General features: G+C 44.4%; 1 protein-coding gene across 1 annotated transcript in view; it reads right to left on the bottom strand.

Moving 5' to 3' along the window:
- Window positions 1–12,492, bottom strand: part of GARRE1 (granule associated Rac and RHOG effector 1) — a 50,803-nt gene that overhangs the window by 7,120 nt on the left and 31,191 nt on the right. Inside the window, exons 6-9 of the mRNA XM_052655591.1 lie at window positions 11,524–11,682; window positions 8,739–8,836; window positions 4,673–4,798; window positions 2,507–3,540 (exon numbers count right to left, since the gene is read on the bottom strand). Coding sequence (XP_052511551.1) covers window positions 2,507–3,540; window positions 4,673–4,798; window positions 8,739–8,836; window positions 11,524–11,682 — 1,417 coding nt within the window. The remainder of the gene's footprint in view (window positions 1–2,506; window positions 3,541–4,672; window positions 4,799–8,738; window positions 8,837–11,523; window positions 11,683–12,492) is intronic.

Genomic DNA, 12,492 nt, shown 5'->3' with positions numbered 1-12,492 from the left:
TAAAGTTCTGCCAAACACCATTAATACTCTGGATTTAATTATAGGACTGTCAAAAAATGTACACACTGTTTCTCAGCGATTGAAGAATGTACCACACCAGCCCCCACTGGTGGTGGCTAGAGGAGCTTGGTCTTCCATAGCAGCGTGGAACCATTAGACCTTCCCCAAGGTAGGGGCCCCACATCCACCCACACAAGGGGAGCAAGAACAAAAGAGCACACACCAGCAGTATGAGGAATTCTGAGAAGACATAAGGAAAAATTCCTTTCCTTTAATTTTAGATAATGCTGGGTACACTTGGTCGGAAATTTCTTCTGGTCGTTATTTTTCACTTCCATATAACATTTGCTAAATGAGAGTAAAAAGTGATCAATTTGTATCTATTTATCTTGTACCTTGCATGCAGCAGGGGGGTCTAGTTCCCTGACCAGGGATGAAACCTGCACCCCTTGCATTGGGAGCTCGGGGTCTTAGCCACTGGTCGCCAGGGAAGAAGTCCCAGAGACGTGCTTTTTTAATCTCTTTTCTAACGCATATTATACCACTTATTTCCTTTGTTTTTGTCTTGCTACATTTGCCAGAAAGTTCAAGACAAAGTCACATGGTACTGGTAGTATCATTTGCCACACTGTTTGGGTCTTGATTTAACTGGAATGAGTTTGTTTCACTGTACAAAGTACTACTTGCTACTGGCAGATAATCTTTTTCATATTCAAGACATTTCCTTCTATTCATGTTTTGAGTTTACTTAAGAACTGCTGGTGTCTTTTACCAAATGTCTTGATGGCATCTTCTGCTGAATTTTTCTCATTTACTGGGTGAAATAACAGATTACTGTACAGGAGCTGAGTTCCTTAGACTGAACTATCTTATACTACTAAAGTGAACCAGATGTAACTCCTTTGATATATTGCTACATATTCTTGCATCTATCTACATTCATAAAAAGTTACGTTTTTACAGTAAAATCATGTTGGCTTCGTAACTCCCTTTCCAATCTCTTTTCCTGGAATAGACTGGGTAGGTTTTCCACTACTCAGTGCAATTCTGATCATGTATGTTTTGTGAGAAAAGATTCTATTTTCCATTCAGTTTTCTAGTGTGGTGTCATCACATCATATGTGATAATGTCTTAAATTAGTTTTTTTTTAATAGTTTATTTATTTGGTCTTTGTTGCCATGCACGTTTTTCTTTAGTTGCGACAAGGGCTACCCTCTAGCTGTGGTGCATGGTTTCTCATTGCGGTGGCTTCTCTTGATGCAGAGCACGGGTTCTACGGTGCACAGGCTTAGTAGTGTGGCACACAGGCTTAGCTGCTCTGGGGCACATGGGATTTTCCCAGATCAGGGATTAAACCTGTGTTGCCTGCGCTGGCAGGTGGATTCTTTACCACTGAACCACCAGGGAAACCCTTAAAGTTCTTTTCATCTCTCCTATCCTGCTGCTAAGTCGCTTCAGTCATGTCCGACTCTTGTGCGACCCCATGGACGGCAGCCCACCAGGCTCCCCCATCCCTGGGATTCTCCAGGCAAGAACACTGGAGTGGGCTGCTATTTCCTTCTCCAGTGCATGAAAGTGAAAAGTGAAAGTGAAGTCGCTCTGTCGTGCCCGACTCTCGGCGACCCCATGGACTGCAGCCCACCAGGCTCCTCCATCCCTGGGATTCTCCAGGCAAGAGGACTGGAGTGGGGTGCTACTGCCTTCTCTGAATCTCTCCTATATCTGTAGCTATCCTTCTCTTTCCTAATCTTGTTTTTCTTTGCTCTGTCTTAATCAGAATTATAATAAATTGGCTTCTCTATTTTATCGGTTTTCTAAAGACCCTTCTTTTAGATTTGTTTATAATGTTTACTATATTTTTCTTTCAAACTTATTTAGCTTTGGCTTTTATCCTTTTTTGAAATTGAAGTATAGCTAATTTACAATATCATTTTAGTTTCAGGTGTAGAACAACTTTTATCCTTAACTCCTCCTCCTAGTTTACTTTTGTTTTGTTTCTAAATTCTTTTTCTAATTTCCTAAGATAACTCTGGGGAACTTTCACAATGGAGGCCAGGAAAAGCCAAATTCTATGAAGGTAGAAGGGTGCTTTACCACCTTTCAGGGGTTCTAGACATTAAGCAAAAGAGAATCGCAGAACAGGTTATGTAATCAGGGAAAAAGAAGCCCACGAAGGGCCAGTCATTTTGGCTGCCATGAATGGGAGGGCTCAGATTCGAGCCCTCTTGACTACTGGGACTTTGAGTCATTCAGCTTCTCTTAGCCTCAATTCTGTCGTCTACAAAGTAAGAAAATAGTTCCACTTACCTTCTCAGACTCATTCTAACTACTGCTTCCTCCCTTTGCTGGAGCTGCCCCATACTTGCCATCAGACAGTGAGAAAGGGTCTTTAAAGGGGATTAAGTCACTGCCTCCCACGAGGAAGGCCATGGCAGACGGGCCCTATGAAGTCCTTGGTGGTACTATTTAAGCTAAAACTCCAAGGTGGGGAGGGGGCTCACATACCTGCAGGATCAAAAGGCAGAATCTCTCCCAACATCCCGAAGACTCCATCGCTTTGGTCACGGTTTGGCCAGGTGTTATTTCTAGGTCCCTGTGCCTTTTGTCCCAAAACCTCCGACATCACATCATCCAAACAGCTGCTCACCAGACCCAAGCTGTACAAGTCAGAACTGAGATCAGATATGCCAGGCCACTGGCCAAGGGGAGACAGACCAGCTCCGACGGGTTGCGCTGGCTGCTGGGATGAGCCAGGTACCCATTTCCCAGGGGCCCGGGGCTGGGGCAGGGGCTGCTGAGGTCCGACAGGTTGCAGCAGGTGTTGGTAGTACTGGACCTGGGGCTGCGGTTGCTTTGGGGACTGCTGCTGAGGTGCCAGGCCCGGCTGGGGTGTCAGAGGTGTATGCGCCCCGGCCTGGGGTGGCCGCGGTGGTGGGGGCACTGGCAGTGATGGCTGCTGTGGCTGCATGGCTCCTGCCTTCTGCTCAGTCACCATGGCTGTGGCAGCAGAGTTACGCCGTGTCACCAGCGGGGAGCCCTGGTGTGACTGGCCCATGTTAAAGCCCGAGAGAAAATCGATCACCTCCTGCATTTCCTGATCAGTTGGCAAATTCATACCCTTCTCATCCTTGCCATCATCCCCTTGCAGGAAGTTGTCACGCCTCTCCAGGAGAAAACCATTGGCCATGTGATTACTGGAATTCTGAGCTGACTGTGAAGGGTCTGCAGTCCTAGGGAAATTACCAATGTTCAAAATGCTTTGTAGCCTTGAATCCATATTAGTGGGCATTTTGGCCTTCTCTTCCGAACACCCGGCTATGAAGATGTTTTTGGAAGGGGTATTTGGAATGGAATAACTCGTGCTGCTGCTTGAGCTGGGACATGAAGCTTTCTTGGTGAACCGGGAGGTCAGCTTGGAGAATGTCTTTTGCAGGCCACCTGAAGACTTGTTCCCATTCCCAGAAGGCAAGTCAGCCTGATTTCCAAAATCACAGATCTCCCTCTGAAGCTGGATCTGTATGCAGGGTAAAGCTTGTTCCCTATTGAAAGGGAAATGTATTTTTTTAAAAAAAGACAAATATACAAACTGGACAATAAAATGGGATTGCTTTGGTGTTCAAGAAAGACTTTAAGAATGAAAAGACCTCTTTGTTTGGAACTGGGTTAATTTATTTCATGAACATCCCAAAGTTTTAAGAGTACATAATTTAAGCACTTACTATCTGTATTTATTATAAAACATCTACCATAGCCAACTGAACAACTAACACTTTCACTTTCACCTTCACCGTGTCTAACACAGGGCCATGAAAACTACATTAGGATTCTGGAATGAGGATTTTTGAGTGAAACCCTCTGACTGCAACGCAGGAGAGCAAAGCACGCCTAGTCTAGCGTGGGAGGTGCATCTGGCAGAGGTCGGCTGTGTGCCTGGATGACAGGGGAGCCTGGCAGATCCAGCAGAGGGTCCACAGACTAATCCACACAGCAGAGAGGGGTGCGTGGGCAGGACCCAGGGACACGAGGCAGCCCGGCTTGCCTTTGAAGGTAATTCACAGACAGTGCCAAGAACAGAGGGCTGTTACTTCCAAAGTTTTCTGCATATTTTTTTCCAGTACTGAAAGAAAGTCCTAGAGATGGAAAGGGCATGGGGTGGGGAGCTGGGCAGGTGATGGCTGCAGTGACCCTGGTTAGGTCACCTTGCTGTTCTGGGCCTCTGTGTGCTCAGGAATGAAGACATACAGAGGGCCTGTGGCTAAATGTTCAAGATCTCTACCAGTTCTAAAGTTTATTCACAAATAGATAATCTTGCAACTGTCAGCACTTTCAGATATAAATAAATTTAATGCAAGATATAAGTAAATTTTCTAAACACCTTTCTGCTCTGAGTTCATAGGGAGAATGTGAGCTTGGTTAAAATCCTTTTGATGGACTTAACTCTGAAATGATACAACAAATGAAGGCAAAAGTGTTCACAAACTGGGGAGTCTGGGTAAATAAAGGGCAATTCTCTGTTCTATTCCTGCAACTTTTCTGTAAGCTTGAAATTATTTCCAAATAACAAGTTGACCCAAAGTTCCCCTTCTCGCCTTATTTACTCACATACTATGAGTGACATGAGCTCACATGACCCTGTAAGTGGTCACATTGCTCCTCGGCAGGGACACCCACCTCCCTGCCCTCCAGCGGGTGAGGTCCAGCACCGCAGTGTAAAGCACATCCACCAGGCCCAGCGTCTTCTCGGGATCTAGGCTTCTCTGCAGCAGGGACATGGTAGCCGGGTCTTCTTTCAGGCACCTAGGCACCAATCGGAGAAGGCAATGGCAACCCACTCCAGTACTCTTGCCTGGAAAATCCCATGGACAGAGGAGCCTGGAAGGCTGCAGTCCATGGGGTCGCTAGGAGTCGGACAGGACTGAGCAGCTTCACTTTCACTTTTCACTTTCACGCATTGGAGAAGGAAATGGCAACCCACTCCAGTATTCTTGCCTGGAGAATCCCAGGGACGGGAGAGCCTGATGGGCTGCCATCTATGGGGTCGCACAGAGTCGGACACGACTGAAGCGACTTAGCAGCAGCAGCAGCAGCAGCAGGCACCAATCAAGTTGCGTGAGTCTAGGCTGCTCTTCTCCACAACAGGGTTCCAATTTTCAAGCAGGCCTTATACAAAAGGCCACAACTTTTGGCACCAAAGAAATATTTAGTAATCATAAGAATATTTAGAGGTTGACAGGGCTAACACTGGGGCTTGCTGCTCCACAATAGGAAGGGGAAGCAATACAACAGGGCCTGGCGTCTCCACAGATTTCTAACTGTCTAGAATCTGTTTAGTAGGAAGAGAAGAGTTCGGGGGCTGCCTTCCAGGTGTCCTAACGCCATTTCACTGTCCTACACCAGCTTCAGCCCTGACTTTCCTCCACACAGCAAGAGAGTGAGCCTCCTCTAGCACAAATCAGAACACACCACTCCCCTGTGCAAAACCCTCCAGTGGCATCCTACTGTGGCCGAAATAAAATCCAAACCCCTCACCACAGCGCTCAAGACTCTGTGACCCGGACCTCCTGCCTCTCTGGACACAATCCTCTTCACTGTCACCTCTTTATGGTGTCCCAACCACGAGGCTTCTCATACGCCCTGAATATGTTGGATCTGCTCACATCTCAGGATCTCTGATGCTGTTGCCTTCGCCTGAACTGCTCCCCTTTGAGAGCTGCTTTCCCGCTGGCATTCAGGTCCCCACTGCCCACCTGGGGCACCTCCATCAACAGGCCTTTTCTGAGAGGGAGAACCAGGAAGATGCCATCTGTTACTGAGTGCTATGGGAGCTAAATGATGCAAATCACACTTGCCGAAGCCACCCTAAGGAGGCGGCAGCATCCCCCAGTGTGACTTTGGCTTGAGAAGAAATATATGTGAGGGTGTGAGCCGGCCAGTCTCAGAAACCCCAGAGAAAGCAAGCAACAAGGCAAGCTCTGCCAGCACCTGACGAGGCCCTGGGCTCCTAGGAGAGAATCCTGGCCAGTGGACCTGGCTGAGGTCCATGCACCTGATTCTCTCAGCCTGGAATCACTGATCTCCAGGACATACTTGCTCTATGTTCTCAAGCCAACTTCTGCTTGTGATCTGGCTGGTCACATGTCCACCCACTAAGTGAGCATTTTCTGGTCATGCAGAACGTACTACAATTTCTGGTGATACTAATTATTTCTTTCTAAAGATCAACAGAATGGTACTTTTATGTCATTCATCAGTCTTGAGAACCGATTAGTAAAATCCCCTGAAGAAACTAAACCTATTCTTTTTGACAAATTACCCTGATTGGCTTAAAACCTTCTACTGTTCTTAGATAAAACTCTCGTCCCCCAGGGACCCTGCAAGTCCTGGCTTCCACTCCTGTCTTCACCGCCACCCAGCATACCTCCAGTCACACCAGCACACTCCTCAGGTCTCTGCGTTTGCTGTTCCTTCTGCCTGCGATGCTTTCCCCATCTGCTCTCTGCGTGGCAGGCTCCTCTCAAATGTCACATCCTTAAAGAGACCCTTCATGACCGGCCTCCTCATCCAAAGCAGCTTCCTCTTGCCACCCCTACCTGTTATTCTCTAACAGATGATGCCACTCTACTCCTATCCCCCTCATACGCTTGCCAGTGCTTGAGCTTAGCTCCTATGCTTATTAGCAGTCCCCTCGCCAACCCCCACGCCATTACAAGGCCAGCTCTATTAAGGGCAGGGACCCTGTCTGTCTTGCTTCTGATTTAATTCCCAGAGCCAAAACAGTGTCTGTCACATATTAGGTACTCAGTAAATATTTGATGAAAGAAAGAATGGGTAACAGCTTAAATATGACAGTTTAAAAATCTAAGTAAGATACTACTTTTGGGGGGAAAAAAAGAATTTAGATATTTCATTATGCTAAAAGCAAAGCAAATAATAAATTCTTGACTAGTTTTGCTAATAATTTCACTTTCTCTAAGTTGGAGTAAAGCAATTACTTCTTTTTGAGTTCTTCTTAACAAGCACATATTCTGTAAATTGAAACAAAAACATGAAAACTGTGCCATTTTTACCAAAAGTAGCCAGCAGAGGGAGCCTCTGTAGTCTGTGAGGTCTTTCAAGGATGGGCAATGAATTACAAAGGAAATCAATCAAAAAGGGAGAGTTCCGGAAGTAAACTGCATTGTTAACCATTTTAGTACTAGCTGTTTATATTTACCCAATTATCCAAGAGTTGGAAATGTTTTCTTTAAAATGAGAATCCTAGTTAAGTTTAGTATTTTTCAGTAAGAACCTGAATTAGAAAACAATTTCAGGAACACAAAACTCTTACAAAAACGTGAGCTTTTAATCTACTGCTTGGGGAATTCTTTGCCAGTTCAGTGGTTAGGACTCCACACTCTCACTACTGCAGGCCCGAGTTCAATCCCTGATTAGGAAACTACGATCCTGCAAGCTGAGTCCAGAAAAAAAAAATCTACTGTTTGATAGGAATGAAGACATGAATATAAATTAACTAATAATCAAATTTAGAAATTTATGGAGAAACTCACAGAAGGGAGATTCTGGGACATGACGTGAATCACCAACCCTTCAGATGGTAAAGCATCTGTCTGCAATGCAGGAGACCGGGTTCAATCCCTGGGTCAGGAAGATCCCCTGGAGAAGGGAATGGCAACCCACTCCAATATTCTTGCCTGAAAAATTCTATGGACAGAGGAGCCTGCTGGGCTACAGTCCATGGGGTCACAGTCGGAAATGACTGAGTGACTTAACACTTTTGCTTTCACACTTGATATATTAACAAATTCTAAAACTTCAAGCAGAATCTCCACTGGACCCCCTTCGCATTTCAAGAAGAAATGGTTTAAATACAATTCAAATGCATTACCCAAATACCATGTTAGTCCACACGGGCCCAAATAGTGTCAATATTCCTTACTATCTCTTCTGACCTAATTACTTCAAACATTTTCTATATAGTTAAATATTCATTCTGCCCATGATTTTAATAGCAAAAGTCTTCCAATATATGTTTAATTTTTCCTATTTACTAATGAAACTGTGCTGAATCTGTAGGCACATCACAAGGATAAATCCCTAGACGTGGAACTGCTGAGGTCACAGCCCTTATTTTAGGCTTCTGACAAATGAAACTGCCCTCCAGAAAGGCTGTGTGATTTATTCAACAACATCTGTGCCAGTTTTTGTACAGTCTGGACCAAACCTAGTACTGTTATTCTAAAACAATTTAATAACATGATGGGCAAAATGACACTGTGCTTTCTGCTTTGCCTCCCTTTCTTTGTTAGGTGAGGTTATACATGTTCTTCATCCCTTCGTTGACCATGTCGCCTCTGATTTACCTGTCTACGTGCTTTGCCCATTTCTTACTCATTTGTAGGGGCTTTTGTTTGAATAAATTAAGAATACTTCATTAGTTTATAAATATAAGCAAATAATTAAAAATGAAATAGCTCAGTCTGCCTCCAGATTTTCAGTGACACTGGGCGTGTGATGACATGACCTCTAGGTCAGCAGGGTTGTTGCTGGAACAAAGGAGAAGAAATTCTATGTTTTATACTCAGCTTCAGAGAAATGCTGGGTGACTTAAAGAAAATGATATACTCTGTTCAAAAGCTGTGGACTCAGTAACAAATTTGTCACAAGCAATGCAATCTTTCCAAAGATGTGCAAACATCAACCAAAGCTTAGGCCTGCGTTAGCGTAAGAGTCATGTTACCATGTGGATGGGACTTGAACCACAATTCTGGAGCCTTCTAAACTGATTTGGGGGGCATAGGCTTCTTTATTTTCGATCTGTGCTGTGTCAACTACCACCTAAGAGAGAAACAAAAACAACAATCAGTCTTCAAAGAGAAAAGTGGATCATAAACAAATCAAATGCATGAGCCTATCAATGCTGAGTGACTCCGGTAAGACAGCAAACTATCTGGCAACACAGAAACACACAGGCCAGTCAGGAATCCCACGGAGGCAGCAGCAAGTAGTAAAGACGACTGAAAGCAGTAATACTTCAAAAAAACAGAAACTGCGTTCTAGGTGCAGGATGTACTGAACTTTACAATCATTTTTAGTACTTCTTCCAAGCTGTAAATATGTTAATTAGGAATTACTTTGTTTCCTTCATCTAAGTATTTTTTCACTTGAAAGAAGTAAAAATGTCATTAAAAATCAAACCAATGCTTTTAGAGCAGCCTACGTGTCATGACCAAATATGAGCCAGAAGATGGTGAGGCTTTTTGTTAAGGCCACTTTATCCTCAACCATCAATAAGAACAGAATTACTTCAGGAAAAATGCAGAACCAATCCTTTCTCAGTGATTTTCTCTTGTTTTATTTCTGGTCACACTGTGCACTTGTGGGACCTCAGTTCCCCAACCAGGGACTGAATCCGGGCCACAGCTATGAAAGCATGGCATATTAACCACTAGACCACCAGGGAACTTTCTGGAAGAGAGTTGTTTCTTTCTTCAGCTTTTTGTTTTTTGTTTTTTTTCTTGGCTGTGCCATGCAGCATGTGGGATCTTAGTTCCCTGACCAGGGACTGAACCCGTGGCCCCTCGATTGGAAGTGCAGAGTCTCAACCACTGGACTACCAGGGAAGTCCTGAGGAGAGTCTTCAACATTACACAGATGATACAGTATCCTTTGTAATTCAAAGGGTGTGACAAAGTGATGAATGTATTTTCAAATAACTAAAAGAAATTTAAGAAAATAATCATAAAACACTTTAAAAACAAATCTGTACTATTTCAGGAAGGGCGAAGCTGTGCAGAGTTGGTTATTAGGAGTCCAGATTCAGCACCTAATGGAGCCGATTTCCATAGCTGTAAAGAGAGCTCCCACAGCCGGTCTGCAGCGTCCTTTAGAAAAGACTTCCTGTCCAAGTAACAGCCATTGTTGGAACAAGCAGGTGTTTCCTCTCTCCTCCCATCCCCAGAACAGTAATCTAAAGTTTCTTCATCAGTCACACACAAAGGCGCCCTGGGATCAAGGAGCAGAGAACTAGGAAGAAGTTTCTGCTCTCTGAATAACATGGAACATTTTTTTTTAACTGCTGTTTTCTCAAAACTGCCTTTGGGTCTTCCTGCCTTATTTTACACACTCCTTTCTAGAGAACTTACTGACATGGTTCCCCTGCTGCTGCTGCCGCTGCTGCTTAAAATGGTCTTTGGGAATATGGATCAATCTACTAAAGGCAGTGGGCTCCAGGGGTCTCCAATTTATTCTTTTTCTCGGGGGTTCCTATACTAAGGAACAGATTTTAAGGGAAATGTAACTCAACACTGTGGACAGGACCCACCTGGCCCTCTACAAAGCAAGTACTACCCTGAGCTGGGCCACTGGAGCGCTCACCCACACCAAACAGAAGGACTGCATCCTCCCAACAGCTCCTTTTATGAATAAAGCAGGAATCAGAGTAGAAACAGTTCTTTAATTACCTTGATCTCTAATTAGCTTCCTTTAATCTCTGAAATGCTATGCATGTGTGCTACGTTGCTTTACTCGTGTCAGACCCTGTGTGACCTGCTGGGCTGTAGCCCGCCAGGCTCCTCTGTCCATGGGATTCTCATGGAGGAGAACCTCCTGGAGGAGGACCTATAACACTTCAAAAAGCAATCTTTCATGCTAGAACATAGGATAAATACATAAGGTGCACAGATCAAAGGTGCCTGACAAAAACCTAGATGTTGTTACGTCCCTGGTGGTCCAGTGGCTAAGACTCCACAATCCCAATACAGGGGGCCCAGGTCTGAGCTCTGGTCAGGGAACTAGATCCCACATGCAGCAACTAAAGACCCTGAGTGTCACAAAAGACCTGGTGCAACCAGATAAATAGTGAAAAAAAACAAAAATTAAAGACACCTAAATGTTGATTTCCTAATCCCACCCAAATTTGGCAAAAGTTATTCTTCTCACCGAAGGTGAAGAGATCAAACTTAGTTTGGAGTTGCTGTTGTTATTTTTATTGTATAAAAGGAGATAAACAGAGAGCTGGGGTACAAAGTGACTGGATGGGGCACTACTTATACCATCGGAGGAGGTGATGTTTGAGCTGACATATGGAAAATGAGAAAGAGTGAGTCACACAAAGATCTGAGAGGAGTATTCTCAGGGAAAAGGAACATCAAGGGCAACACCTGAGACAGGAAGAAGGCTGCTGTGTTTGAGCAACAGAAAGACACCCACTATAGCCCTGGAGAGTCAGGCCAGGTGAAAGGGCCTACAAAATCATCACTAATGTAATGGTTTCCTTAAAATCTGGAAAGCCTGAGACACCATTTTGCAACTAGGTCCCCTGCAAATACATAACATCAATCTAGTAAAGGACCAAAAAAAGACCTTTTAATGATGCTCTTCCTTTCCCATCTTGTCTAAACTCTGCAGCAACCAAAGGGCTGTTTATATTATCCAATGTTTTCACACGTGAGCCCACACCACATGCTCACGTGCTTAAAATGTCTTCCTCTACTCTCCCTGGTCCTTCACAAGTGTTCACTCACCAGTCCGGCCTGGCCAAACAGCAGCTGCACGGCAGTCTTGCAGGCACCCCGCCACGTGGATGGGCACACCTGGTTCAGGACTTCAGTCACAGGAAAGTCGTCCCTGGGCGTAATTCCATTATAGCAGCCTGCCTCCTTGATCAGCTGCAACATCGTATGCTACAGATTGATAAAAAGAAAGTTCACACCTCAAAATAAAGCCACACAAGGTTCCAAAATTTACAGAAATGCATTTATAGGTACAAAATAGCCCTCAAGAGAATAGAATTTTATGTTCTCCCAAGTCACTTAATTTTGATTTTCTCAAACCTGTGACTAGCTAGATATGGACACATGTGCATTAATACACATATGTGATTTCTATTCTAGCACAAAACACAGCATTATTTAACAATCTACTGATGCAAATTGGCTAAGGAATTTTGAAGTTCTGAATCCCTCTGAATAAGGAAAGAAAATTATCTGATACAAGTAAATACCAGAAAACTTCATCCTTATTCTGGATGAAAAAGTGGTCAGCATAAGCTCCAATTCCAGTCTGCAACTTTCTAGCTGTGCGGCCTTGGGCTCTAGTTCCTCTCTCTGTCAAGTGGGGAAAAGGGCTGTGCCCACCTCATGGGTGAGCATTAACTGAGACGATACATGGGGAACATTTGACACATGCCTGGCACATAGGACGCTCCACAAATGGTCCTAATTACTTCAGTACTAGGGTAAGATTTCTCCTCTTATTTACTTCACTGAAACATTAACCATAAAGAGCCTCCTAGGTTCTGATAGAAACACAGGACAAAGGGGCCTCAGCTAGAGGATTAAGGGATGTGACCCTTGAGAAGAGGACTTAAAGTAGAGAAAGACCTGATGAATAAGTGTGGGGGTGAGGCTGGGGCTGTGAGACAGCCAGGAAGTGAGAGCCCATCCCAAGAGCATAACCATAAACAACATTTTTATAGTGTACTTTCAAAACCT

Source organism: Budorcas taxicolor, chromosome 18 (assembly GCF_023091745.1).
Source record: "Budorcas taxicolor isolate Tak-1 chromosome 18, Takin1.1, whole genome shotgun sequence".
Classification (NCBI taxonomy): Eukaryota; Metazoa; Chordata; class Mammalia; order Artiodactyla; family Bovidae; genus Budorcas; species Budorcas taxicolor.
Note: the sequence above shows the minus strand (reverse complement) of the source record. Positions and strands in the feature narration are given on the sequence as shown.